The 13,848-nt window shown below is 38.0% G+C and overlaps 1 protein-coding gene across 5 annotated transcripts in view; it reads right to left on the reverse strand.

The window, feature by feature from the left end:
- The window catches only part of RIMS1 (regulating synaptic membrane exocytosis 1), a 101,571-nt gene extending 90,822 nt beyond the window's left edge, over positions 1-10,749 (reverse strand). For all 5 annotated transcript variants that reach the window (XM_029284084.1, XM_029284081.1, XM_029284083.1 and 2 more), the window contains exons 1-4: positions 10,698-10,749; positions 5,350-5,417; positions 2,921-3,031; positions 109-208 (exon numbers count right to left, since the gene is read on the reverse strand). In XM_029284084.1, the coding sequence (XP_029139917.1) occupies positions 109-208; positions 2,921-3,031; positions 5,350-5,417; positions 10,698-10,749 (331 nt within the window). The remainder of the gene's footprint in view (positions 1-108; positions 209-2,920; positions 3,032-5,349; positions 5,418-10,697) is intronic.
- Positions 10,750-13,848: the final 3,099 nt, after the last annotated feature.

Below are 13,848 nucleotides of genomic sequence, written 5' to 3' on the forward strand. Positions count from 1 at the left end.
ATATTTACGGAGGGAACTATACACTGAAACTGCAAATATAGTACACAACAGTAGCATTATACAGGTTTTGAGAATATTAAGACAAAATCATTCCCATAACTGAGATACCTGCTCTTAGATGTCCCACCACATCAGCCAAGCTACCTTTCTTTACTTTGGTAATGAAGGCACCAAGTCGTCCTAAATCGGTCATTTTTCCTCCTACAACCTGAAAATAAATATGCCACCTTTCAGAATACCAAACTGCATTTTAACTAAAATAATGGGAATCTATATTCAGTTCAATGCCTTTTACTTATATAACCACAGAAACCTTGCATCTTTCAGAGGAGGATAATTGCTTGTGCAGAGTTGATACTTTAGATAGATTTTTTAAGAGATCCATATTCATGTGACTATTTAAACTTGCAAAAACTTCAGCTTAAGAACCCTTACTGTTGAATAACTGAAAGGCACTTCTGTTCTTGCAGAAGTGGAACTTACCTCTTTTACTTCAATTTGTCAATCCAGGAAAACTGTTTGTTGCAAACATTTAATTACCAAAACAGGCAATATTTCTGTTGGTTTTTAACCTTATGTTTGCTGCCCAGAGTTGCAACTGATTAAGATTGGCAACCATCTAAACCAGGGGTCTTCAAACTTGGCCCTTTTATGACTTGTGGACTTCAACTCCCAGAATTCCTCAGCCAGCGTGCGTGGCTGAGGAATTCTGGGAGTTGAAGTCCACAAGTCATAAAAGGGCCAAGTTTGAAGACCCCTGATCTAAACCAATCAATAGGAGAAGCATCATCACAGTAATGGAGTTTCCTGGCTTTTTATGTATGGCAGATGGTAAGACCTATCTTACTTAAAGTTGTGTGTGTGCCTTCTGATTGGCCTACCTACTTGATCTGGCTGTACTGTTTCATCTTAAGAGTGTTCCTTTCATTGTTTTTGTTCTCACTGATATGCATATTGATTACTGGGTATGTGATAGGGAGGGAAGGAGAATATGCTCTGAGTCTTTGCTTTCTTTTTTAAATAGTTGTATACTAGGTTTGTCTCTCTGTGTCTGCTAATGGTTGATGTAAGAGAACACCAAGCTATTATGAATTCCCTTGCTTTCTTGGATTTGGCATGATCTAAAACATTTAGTTTTCCAACTGAATTTATGGTTCAATTTGCTGATGTGTCATGAAATTAAAGAATTTATATCATGTCTTCTGGCTGCTTCCTGGTGTTCACATATGTATTCTGCTAATCTTCTGATAGTGACTTTCACAGTCTTTACATGGTATGTTGTAAATAATTCCTGTTCTGCCTTTTTGTAGTTATTGGATTTAGGGCAGGGGTGTCAAACTGCCAGCCCGCAGGCCAGACGTGTCACCAGGAAACCGCACCCACCCCATTGGAGAAAAAGCTCCAATACGTTGAGCGACGTCATGTGATGTCGCGAGTTTGACATGTCTGATTTAGGGGATTGTTTAAGAGAGATTGCTGCTGTGATGTTTGCATACAGTATCTTCTAATTTGTTTATGTATCTATCCATCAAATTGAAAGTAAGTGATGTGGCAAAGGTCTATCAGTTCTATGATTCTAGTTTTTTCCAGTTTTATACACTTGGCTAGGTTTGATGCTTTATATAGTAAAGCTTCAATGGATATTCTGCCAGTGTTGGGTATATGGAGGTAAGAATGCTGTGACATCAAATTAGACAGTGATTTCATCTTTCACAATTGTTAAGCCTTTAATTTTCTCAAGGCATTAAAGTTGCATGTTCTATGAGCTATCAAGTTAATTGGTAAGTTCTCTGGTTAAATTGTATGTTGGGGTCCCTGGTAGCAACACAATTAAATGGAACAGTATGTTTGCAAGAAAAAAACCCAAGCTCAGTGAACATTACAATCCCAAAATTTCACCATGAGCACTAAGGACATTCTTCACTATTGAGTTCATTGCCTTTCATGGCCAAAGTTTAAGGAACACAGCAACAGAAATTTTGACATAATTTCCCTAAAGTTTTTAACCTGCAGTATGGTTGACTCCAAAGGTAAAATATAACTATATTGATATATATATATTATTTTTCAGGATGACAATCATGGTACAGAATAATGGTAATTATTATTCATACTTCCTCTCATTCTTTGTAGGATATAAAAGACATGTTTTAATGTCTGATATAGAAATCTAGCCCATTCTGCCAGCTCTTCTTAGAGGCAAAGTTCAAACTACTTGGCTGAGGATCTAGAAAGGCAGCAAAGAAAAATCACTCCTTCTTGACTCAGTGCATGAACAATAGAAGCATGGAGCATTCAATGTGATTGGCTATTAAAAATGGCAAGATATACCCTTAGTGGGGTATATGTAGTATTCCTCCTACATGACAAGGAATCTGAAATTTAGTTATACATATATATTTATATTTCTAAAAACTAGGAATTCATGGAGAGGAAAAAAAGAGTGGTTACTTACCTAACTGTAGGCTATCTCTGATTTATAAATAAATGTGTACCTACCCCAAGTACTCTGAAGAGGCAGAATGCTAGAAAATATCACATTTTTTTATCAGCTTCCATTTAATATTTAACCCAAATGCTAACCAATTATTAACTAATGTACCAATTCAAATTCAAGTGCATAGATTTGAACAATGCACTATACAATAACTTAACCACACTGTTTGGGTCATACAATACACCGAGCCACAAACTGGCAAAATACAATTTAGCCATGCATATTGTGTGAACTCAACTTTAAAAATTAATAAGTTTGGCCCAGTTTAACTTCTGCTTCTTTTTCATCTCAGGGTCGTACTTGAATGATAGACTACTTTAAAACCTTGCTAAAGAAGAACTTCTTTCTTTTTCAGCCAAGGGCAAGTCTTCTTACAAAAGATTAATGGAAATAGGTTTACAGTATAGTGTCCAAGGCACTTACTTTGAGTCCCAGTAATGCACCTGACTCTTTTGGCATAGTTGTTCTCTTGTTGAGAATAACACGACCAATTAATCGATCTCCCTCTTTAGATGGTTGCCAAGTTACAGGATGCTATTATATACAAATACAGGAAAACAAATGAATTGAGAAATTGTTTTTTGTTAAAGACTTTGGGTCTCTACTTTTATAGTGATCACCTATTTTTATTACTTGCACTCATTATTTACGTGGATTGCTATCTCCAGAATTAAAAAAAATGCATTATGTTTAACAACCAAAAAATGTAAATCGTATTTAACAACTTGCAACCTAATAAGTATATTTCAGCTCATAAAAGGCATCTTTAACAAGACAATTCCAGAGATCCCTATTACAGCAAAGTGTACAGCAGACACACACATACACATACACACACACACACACACACATACACACACACTTGAATGAAATCTAATTCCTTTCACTTCTAGTAGGGAAATTTATGGGAGATAACACCATTCCATCCTCAACCAGGTTAAGGAATTTATTTAATGCTTTGTTCATTGAATCTCCACATGGCTCAGAAAAGAATGGATCTAAACTCATTTCAGGATTGTGGAGTGTAAATCTTCTAGAATTCAAGAAAAAAACAACAACTATACTCAGTGCAGTAAGTAACGAGAGAGCACTGTTACATTTAATTTGCAGAAGCTCAAAGTTTTGTTTGATTCCTTTCATATTTTCCCTGAGGCTCAATCTTTGGATAAGCCTACTCACCGTCCTTTTTCCTCTGAACTTGTGTTCTCTTATTGCTGTTTGTTTTTTAATTATGAAAATATGACCTTATAAAGATCATTTGGTTGCCAGTTTGCAGTACGTTTTGTAGATTATAATCTGACAACGTAACTCAGAAAGTCTAGACCTCTGAAAATTATCAGTTACTGAGCTTAAATATCTGTCAAATTTCGCCAGTTAAATGAAAAGTGAAGATTTTTTTTTCTTCTTCTGAGTTTGCCTCTAAATCCATGTCTGGAGAAGGCAGTGGCAAAAGACACCCATCAGAGGTCAGATTTGCTGTATCACCAGGACTGTTCTAGGAACATAAGAGCAGGCTCAGGTGGAAGTGAAACTTATAAAATTAAACAATGGGATTGTGAAGAAACAAAACTCAATCATATCTATCTATCTATCTATCTATCTATCTATCTATCTATCTATCTATCTATCTATCTATCTATCTATCTATCTATCTATCTATCTATCCTATCTATCCTATCTATCTATCATAGAAAAATTGGATATCAAATAGTACATAATTTGGACCTGAATTTGGATTGGAGAGACATATATGCTACACATCTTTATGATGTTTATCCCAATATATAGGTAGTCCTCAACTTACAACAGTTCACTTAGTGACCATTCAAACGGCACTGAAAAAAAGTGACTTATGACCAATTTTCACACTTATGATCGTTGCAGCATTACCATGGTCACTTGATTTACATTTGGATGCTTGACAACTGACTCACATTTATGATAGTTGCAGTGTCCCAGAGTTATGTGATCTCTTGCGACCTTCTGACAAGGAGAGTCAATGGGGAAATCAGATTCACTTAACAACTGTGCTACTAATTAAAGAACTGCAGGGATTCACCTAACACAGGGCTTTTCAACCAGTGGTACGGGTACCACCTGTGGTACATTGGCACTTGGCAGGTGGTACGCGACCATCCTAGAAAAGTGATAGCCATTCCTCAACAGAAATGCTCACAACAATGAAAACCTCAGACAGGAGGAAGAGCGCCGCTGGGTGGGCAGGCAGGTGTCTTGCTCGCTGTGGCTTGGGGGACACTTTTTTCAGTGCCATTTTTTTTTGTCATCAAGTTTTTGACACCTTGCCAGGCGACTGATGGTACTCAGATATTGCCATGTCCTAAAAGTGGTACAATGGGGGAAAAGATTGAAAAGCCCTGACCTAACAAACGTGGCAAGAAAAGTCATAAAATGGGGCAAAACTCAATTAACAAATTTCTTATTTAGTTGCATAAATTTTGGGCTCAGTTGTGGTCATAAGTTGATGACTACCTGTATTTCTTTCTGCTTTTGTACCTACGGTATGTTTACTACACAGCAATGGGTCCTTTGCTGAAATCAATAGCAGCATCCTATAAACTTCTGCTTACAGTTCTTACTCCAGGAATCAATGAAAACTATTTTCTTCACTTCCAATATTATGAACTTCCTTTGAAGACCTCTACAAACAGAATACATTACTCCATGGATGGAAAACACCCTAAGATCCAATGTTTATAAATATTTCTCATATGGGTTACATTGAGAACAATGAACATTATAATGGCTATTAAACAATATTATTCTTTAATTTAAACCAACAAAACATGGGAGGGAGTGACGGAGGGAGGGAAGGATGGAGGGAGATTTCTTACCGAGCTAATAGGGGATGTATCTCTAGTGTGCCATGTGGCAGGATCCAACCAGTAATAATCCAAGTCACCTGGAAGAGTTATGAACAGAAAGAAATATTGTCTCATATTAAGAAAGTTATATGAATGAATGAATTATATCTGCATCTAGAAGTATAATGTAAAATATTTGTAAGAAAAGCATTAAGTATAGTGGTCCTTTTATGAACAGAGCAATGTAAAGTGCATGGTATATATATATGCAATTTACAATACATGTAAGCTATTTGAATTTGACAGACCAAATTTTGAAAATCTATATGAATGCACCAATATTATATATATATGTACATATATAGTTGGATCTAGGGTAAAGTTAGTTCTACATAATTTCTTTTAAACTCACAGAAAACTAAGACGTGATTAATTATCCCATTGATTTAAACAGCATTTAAACAGAATTAGTTTCCACAGCAAATCTTGTAATTATCTACTCAAAAATACTTCTTACTGGTTCTTCAAGGACTTTTAATTTTAAAATTATACATATAAATCAGCATCTTGAATCTAGATTAGGATTTGAATAATTATTATGAAAAGAAAACACAATCCATTTGTATCCCTTAATAATTCTTCATATGGCTTTCAAATTCCTAATGATAATTGAAGAATATCTAATAACAAAAATGACAATAAGTAATTAGTATTGAATATGTATTACTAAGTAATGAAAAGACACTAATAAAACTGTGTGACATGGACTGAATTGTTTAATTGAATAGATATTAGAATAAGAATTAGATCAGATGATACATACTGTACGGTAGCTGTAAAAAGCAGAAAGAAAAAAATGAATTATGATGAAGACTAGAGTATTTTGGATCTGTCAGTGGATTAAGCAATAAAAACAAATAAATGAACTACTATAGCCAAGTAAGTCCCTTAAGAATAGAAATTCAATATAGAAGATTCTGCTAAATCTAGAAAATCCTTTGTATACACATTTATCTGGGGGTGGTTCCATTTAAATAAGTAGAAAAGTACTGTTCTTTTAGCTTGAGGAAATTCATGATTATATAAGCTGCTTTGTTCTAATTATATCTTGAAGGTTTTAAATGTTTTGCCATATTATATTTTGCTCAATTGCTGTGGTGTATAGCTTTTATAAATAAATTAATAGTTCTGTGCAGGTACTTATAGGTATGCACTATTACTGTTAATTAATTGTTGTTTCAGTAGTTAATTAATATAGGCTGTGCAATCTTCATATTACTATGAATGCCAGCAGGCCTGGGGGACCCAGAATGGGATGGAATCCATCAAATGGCTCATTTGAGTATATGTTATTACAGCAGGGGGGGGTGTATTGTTTTGTATTTTTATTTTTTCTGTGTTTTTATTGCTTATAAGCCGCCTAGACTCACTCTGAGCAAGTAGCAGCTATATAAATTTTCTAAACAAATAAATACTATATTTTGAACTTATATAATAAATGCCATTATCCTTTAATTCTATCCCCATCTATATGTTACAATAGTCACAATAATATAAAAGAAGTGCAATAGTGGCAAATATCTGTAGCTCGGGTGTAGGATGAGGATGAAAGTTCATTCTCTAAGCTTTTGGGTTGGTCTCTGAATGTTTCGTTACCAGGCTAGGCAACATCTTCAGCAGAGTTCAAGGGAAGGCAGTGTCAGTGTTTTGTTTATAAGAGCTTCAGGTGTGGAAGTGTGTCAAGTGAGGGTCTGTAGTAGGTCATGTGATGGGCCAGGTGTGAGTCATCAGTGAGTCTTGTGATGGCTCTTGTGATGGGGAGGTTACCTCAGGTCAGGGTCAGGGTCAAAAGAATTTTATAGAGCTGAAATACAGAATATATACTTCACCATTTTCCATACATCATTATTATCATTGCTGCTGCTATTACACTTATTTCACTGTCATGTTCTTTATTTAAATATGTAATACGCAGCAAGGTGTAGAATAAGTAAATAGCGATTTAAGAACTAGACTGAATGGACTAAAAAAGGTAACATTTTAAACTGAATAGCATTCCCTGGGCCTAACCATTTGAAGTTACAGCAACACTGAATGAATAGTAGGTTATGACTGGTCCTAAAGATTATGGCCCTTGAGTATCTCCACATGATCAAAGTCAGGTGCTTAGCAGCCCATCTGCATTTACAACTGCGGTGCGTCCTTCAACTTCCCTCACGTGCTTATATCTTCCCCTACTACGGTATATCTGCCTTATTGGCCATCCAGCACTCCATAGCCTACCCATGCCACACACCGCACCCCAATGACTGTCACAATCCTTTTCGTCCCACTGATGATGAGGAACATCTGGCTGTGGCAGCGGCTAGCCTGTCCCAAGATCCTTATGTGACCTCTGCACAGAGTCTTTTTGGAGGCCTTGTGAGGCTTTATGGGGACTTCACAAGGCCTGTGAAGGAGTGAGGCTTTGAACAGGCCGAGTGAGACTTTGCCAAGGCTGAATAAGCCTTTGAGGCCTTGGGGCCAGCAATTAGCTAACCAGCACACCTTGTCAGCAGTGGGAGGAAGAAGAGGACAGATGTCACCTGGGTTGGTGGGAGGTGACAAAATTAGGCAATATCAATGGAGAATAGGGCAGCCAAAAAGGCAGAGATAGGGGAGGAGATAAGTCTGATACTATCATAGACATGATCCATTGTAATTTGGAGAAAGAGAAAGGTCATTTCAAAATTACATGTTGATCATAAATTTACCCTTAACATCCTCCTGCAAATTATGGCAAGCTACAAGAGACTAAAACAGCACATGCAGGGTGGAATCAACCCTTCTTTAAAATTAATCCCAGATAAAAACTGTTTCATCAAATAAAAATGCACACAGAAAACTGTAATCAGGAGGCGATTGCAAGAAGAAAAGCCCCTGACTTTGATACATTAACTTTCCATTTTCCAAATAACTCTTGGGCTCATTTTATTTCCATTCACATCATTTAAAAGCACTCACATATCAGTCAGGCCCCTTGAAAGTTTTACATGGAGAGGTGTTGCTGACTCTGCAGAATTCTTACCTAGTATCTTTTCCTTTTTGAATATGTAAGAGCAAAAGTTAGCATACAGCAAACATGGGCATACAGCTCTTAGGGCGCATCAGTGTTAACATCCCACTAGCTAACTAATATTAACAACTAGAAGGGGGAGACTTTACCAGTTTACTGTTGGGTCTCCTGAGCACTGCTTCCTGGCAGTTGCATCAAGGGACCATGAGCAACACCATATAGGAAACAACAACAACAGAATGGATCAAACTACACAAAGAACAGTACAGAATACCAGAACGGATAATGCCTTCAGATACACACTGTAGGTCAGGGGTGTCAAACTCAATTTCATTGAGGGCCGCATCAGCATTGTGGTTGCCCTACTTTACATATCTGGCTTGGTGGGCTCTGGGGAAGGGGATGCCATGAGCAGCGTGAGAGTCAATGTTACCTGCGCAATGCCGCCCAGCTCCCAGCCTGCCCGGTTTCAGCAGGCAGCGAGGCGCTGTCCTCACAGCGCCGAGAGGCTGAGCCAGGCGGCACAAATCTGAAAAGAAGCGTGACGCCGCCCAGCTCCCAGCCTGCCCAATCTCGGCAGGCAGCGGGGCGCTTTCCTCACAGCGCCGAGAGGTTGAGCTGGGAGGCGCAAAGCTCGCCAGCTTTACATCTTGCTGCCTGCTGAAACTGGGCAGGCTGGGGGCTAGCCAGCATTGCACTTCTCATCAGTTTTGCGCCACCCAGTTCAGCCTCTCGGCGCTGTGAGGAGATTGCCCAGCTGCCTGCCGAAACCAGACCCCATCAAGCCGGATATGTGAAGTAGGCGAGGGCCATTTGCTGGCCACTTCCAGGCGATGGTGCATTTCTTCATTCCTCACAAAGGGTGACACCTGCTCAGCATGCACCCAGGGGGTGGGGGTGATGCGGCAGGGGCTGGTTCCTCGCTGTTTCCAGATGGTCTTGTGGAGCTAAGACTGAATGTGTTTCAGCATAGATGGCCACCACAAAATTCTACATTGGCTCCTGGCCGGCCAGGGCCAAGGCAGCGGGGGCCGTTCCCTCACTGTTTCCAGGATGGCTTCGCGGGCCACATGAAACCACTTCGCGGGCCGCATCCGGGCCCCGGCCCTTGTGTTTGACATGTCTGCTATAGGTGATTAAGGTATTTCTTTTATTTGCTCAATCCACATTAAACTTCTAGCATAGGATTCTTAATTCATTTTGCCACTGACATTTTATAAAATATTTGGTTCAGACCTTAATTAAAAGACATTCTTCTTGTCTTTGTCTGATATGAAAGTCTCCTACTTGCCACGGAGGTATGTACTATATGCTTTTTAACTTTTGATTTAAATAGGAAAAAAAATCACAAATAACCATCTGAAACTAAATGAAATTTACAGATATTACAGATAATACAGGTAATAATAATCAAATCTGTAAATATTAAAATTCAAACCTGTCAAATGTCCTAAAGCACCTGAATTCTGTCCTTTAGGGACAGATATTTGTCCAAATAAGATGGACATAATTAATACTTTAAAAATAATGTCTAAATAACTGACCAGTGTTATATGATTAATTTTTCAATCCTCATCCTTTTATTTTCTAGATAATTCTTCATATGGCAATATTATTTCAATATTTTTACTGTGCTAACCAAAGTAGGTTTGACTAAGATAAGCTACCCACCCCTGTCTTCATGACTTTAAACTATTACATATGAGGCCAACTAACAAAGCATATACAAAACAGAGGCATTAATTCAATTGAACATACTGCATAAAAAGATTTTGCAAAAGCTTACTGCATTAGAATATGCAGACTGCAGACTGGTATTTGAATGAAAGCTATGAAATTTACCAACCACAACAATTCAAGAAAAGCTGGGTACATGAACTCTTTTGTCTAAATAGATCTGTTAAAAATAATATCTGAGTTATTTTATATCCCTGGCCATCAAAACCTCTGAAATTTCTAATTTCATTAACATGCAAAATCATATATCTACATAAGCAACATTTGCATTGATCTAGAATTGCATTTATGGGCAGGTTATTTTTATAATTCTGGATACACACATATACACACCGTATTTATGGTGGAAGAACACATTAAAAGTCAAGCAATATTTTTTTTAAAAAAATATACATATAAAAGAAGTCTAGAATATTCGAAATGAAAGGGACACTCAAGAACAAAATGGCTTGGTGATTCCAAAATTGTAAAAGCCCGTCCTTGTACCTCATCACAAAGATTACCCCTTTCCAAAACTCAAAGTTATTGACAATAATATTTTACAGATACCCCACAGTCTTTCAGTCCGAGAGGCCCACATGATTACCTGTCCCTGAATGCAAGGAATGGAGAAGAAACTGAAGGAAACCAGCAAACATAGCAGCGTCAGCTCGCAGTGTCTTAATAAGCAGAACCGGCTCTGAGCAGGTTGCTGAATTCCAGCCTCAGTCTGTAGCAAAACCATAATCGCAAGGGTGCGGGGAAACACCCAAAAGCAAATCAGTACAAAGTGAATCTGTATAAGGAGTCCTTGTTTCCTGTAGTTCTTGTCTCCTGAGCCTGTGCCAAAGGATTCTGCAATGTCAAACATTCTACAAGACTAACATCAATTAGGGCCATCAGAGCACCTGCCATAAATATAAATCTCTGCAGTGTAGAGTGAGCACTGATTACTGCAATAATCCATACGCTGTCCATGCAGTGCTAAAGAGGCTCTCTGCCTATGGAGCATCTTTAATCATTTTCAGAGGCCCCCATTAAGGATCTCACGAAGCAGTATGTTTGCTTCACTGCAGAAATTGGAAAATGCTTTCTCTGTTGGAATTGGAACGCAGGCAGTATAATGCAAAAGATCTTACCCCACCTTACCACCACCGAAACCATTTTTTTCTATTTAAGTTCAGATGGACTGAAATTAACACAGTCCAAGTATCAAATAAAATTTACAGGCATTCATTCAGTTACCATTGTGTTTTCTGAACTGCATCAAGAAGGCCTGCTGTCTCTGTGAAATTCTCTTTGGGACTGTCAGTTCGAAAAAGCTAAGTCTGCACAAATGGACTGGACTATAAGCAAGTGAATGACAGATGCCTTCCCAGGTTCTTATTTATTTATTAGATTTTTAGCCTTCCTTTATTGCTTTTTTTATAAGTAACTCAAGGTGGTGAACATAACTAATACCCCTTCCTCCTCCTATTTTCCTCACAATAACAACCCTGTGAGGGGGATTGGGCTGAGAGGCAGTGACTGATCCAAAGCCATCTACACAGCTTTCATGCCTAAAGTGGGACAAGAACTGAGTGTCTCTTGGTTTCTAGACCAGCACATTCACCACTAGACCAAACTGGCTCTCTTATCCAAGGCAGGCACAGATAACTCTGGAACAATCCAGCCCAGAGGTGTTTCTTCAAAACTTCACTAAGAGAAGGGGGTCAGTAAGAACTGTAAGGAAGCTTTCATTGGCAGCCCTTGTTGTTTTGTCCAACTGACCTAAGGCTCCCTAGATGTGCTGTATTTCATCTTCCAGATCCAACACATCTTTAAGGTGCCAGACTAAGAGCAGATGAGTGGATCTAGGTGTTGGAGAAAAACAGAAGTAGAAATCCAGAACTAACATTAACCCTCTTGCTCTGTGCTTTTTTGTATTTTCTAACTTACCCATTTAGTTTTTGCATAGATTTATTTCCTGCTTTCTTCGTCAGTCTCCAACATTGTAATACTTCAATAACTTTCCCAATACTTTTCTCTCTTTTAACCAGTCTACCAGTGCTGAAGTTTCTCAGAAATATTGTCTTGTACCCTTCTAATTTCTTTTCTACCTGCTCGCTCTTTAAAACATACTTTCCGATTTTAGTTCTTCTTTGTCTTCATTCTTGGGTTTTGATTCATTTGATCCACTGAACGGGTCACCCTTCTAATTCTCAACCTATAAATCCTCTATTCATCCATATTTACAGGACAAGAAACAATGGTTGGAAACTGATCAAAGAGAGAAGCAACCTGGAATTAAAGAGAAACTTCCTTACAGTGAGGACAATTAACCAGTGGAACAGCTTGCCTTCAGACGTTGTAGGTGCTCCATCACTGGAGATTTATAAAAAGAGGCTAGACAGTCACTTGTCTGAGATGGTATAGGTTCCCCTGCTCAAGCAATGGCTGGACTAGAAGACCTCCAAGGTCCCTTCCAGGTCTATTCTATTCTATACTTCCAGGTCTATTCTATTCTATAAATTCAGCGTTAGTTGAATTTATATTTTTTTCTTTCTCGGCTTAGTGGCAGAACAGCATTATTATTCCATCCTCGTTCCTCTAACTGACATCTAATCATTGACAAGATTATATCATTATTACTTCTACCACATTTTTTCCTCAAACATGAAGCCGAAGCTGGTTAACATAACCATGAAAAATAATTGTATCAATGTTATATTAAAGGACAACAATATGAAAACCTGACCGTGAACATGCTATAATGAATCTAAAAGGCACGCTTCCAAGTCAGCATAAACTAAGAGAAAGAAACTAGGCAGAAATAGTTGTTACAATAAATGTTCAAGAAACAAACACTTAACACAGAAGAAATAGAAACCTCTGGATTTCTCTATGAGTGGACCCTCTCCCCGCTCTCAGAAAGCTATGCTCCTATCGTTGATACTCAAGTATATTTCCAGCACGGATTTCTGCTAAAAATCTTTCTTTGAACTGCTTATTAACTCTGAAGGGGCATTTTTAAAAGCAGTTTGTTCGCTTTACTGGGCTGTTTCACCTGACAATCATATACCCAGAAAGAGGGGAGGGGAGTGAACTGACTGCACCCGGTCAACTTTCATTACGCAGCAGTGCTTTTCTTCTTTTGACCTCATTTGCCTCTATGGAAAGCAAAAAACAGATTTGATATAGTATTTAATACTTTTCTAATATTGTCATGAGGAGCAAACCTAATCCTTATCAACATTTTCTAGGCCAAGCTATGATTAGGCTCACATTGGCATAGATTAAAGAAATCCAGACTATATGCATACAATGTTCTCTATGTACCCACTGAATTTTCAACCTGTCAAGGACGTTATTCTCATTAATAAAAGGCACATTTTGTTTTCACTGCAAAAAGAAAAGAAAAAAAGAAAATGTCATCGACAGATTAAGTTTTGGGTTGACTTCTAAAGTAGTTTGCAAATGAATGCCAGAAAGCTACTCTTGAAGTCTTTTGGCTTCAAAATTTGAAATTCTGGCTCCTATGATCCTATTAATCTTGCTTCTTCCTTGTACAGGTAATCCTCGACTTACAACAATTCACTTAGCGGCTGTTCAAAGTTACAAAAGCATTGAAAAAAATGACTCATCACCCCTTTTCACACTGAAGACCATTGTAACATCCCCTCAGCCATGTGATCAAAATTCAGATGCTTGGCAACTGACTCATGTTTATCACAGTGTCCCAGAGCCATGGGATCACTTTGTGCAGCCTTCTCACAAGC

Source organism: Protobothrops mucrosquamatus, unplaced genomic scaffold, assembly GCF_001527695.2.
Source record: "Protobothrops mucrosquamatus isolate PMUCROS unplaced genomic scaffold, P.Mucros_1.0 scaffold366, whole genome shotgun sequence".
NCBI classification, from domain to species: domain Eukaryota; kingdom Metazoa; phylum Chordata; class Lepidosauria; order Squamata; family Viperidae; genus Protobothrops; species Protobothrops mucrosquamatus.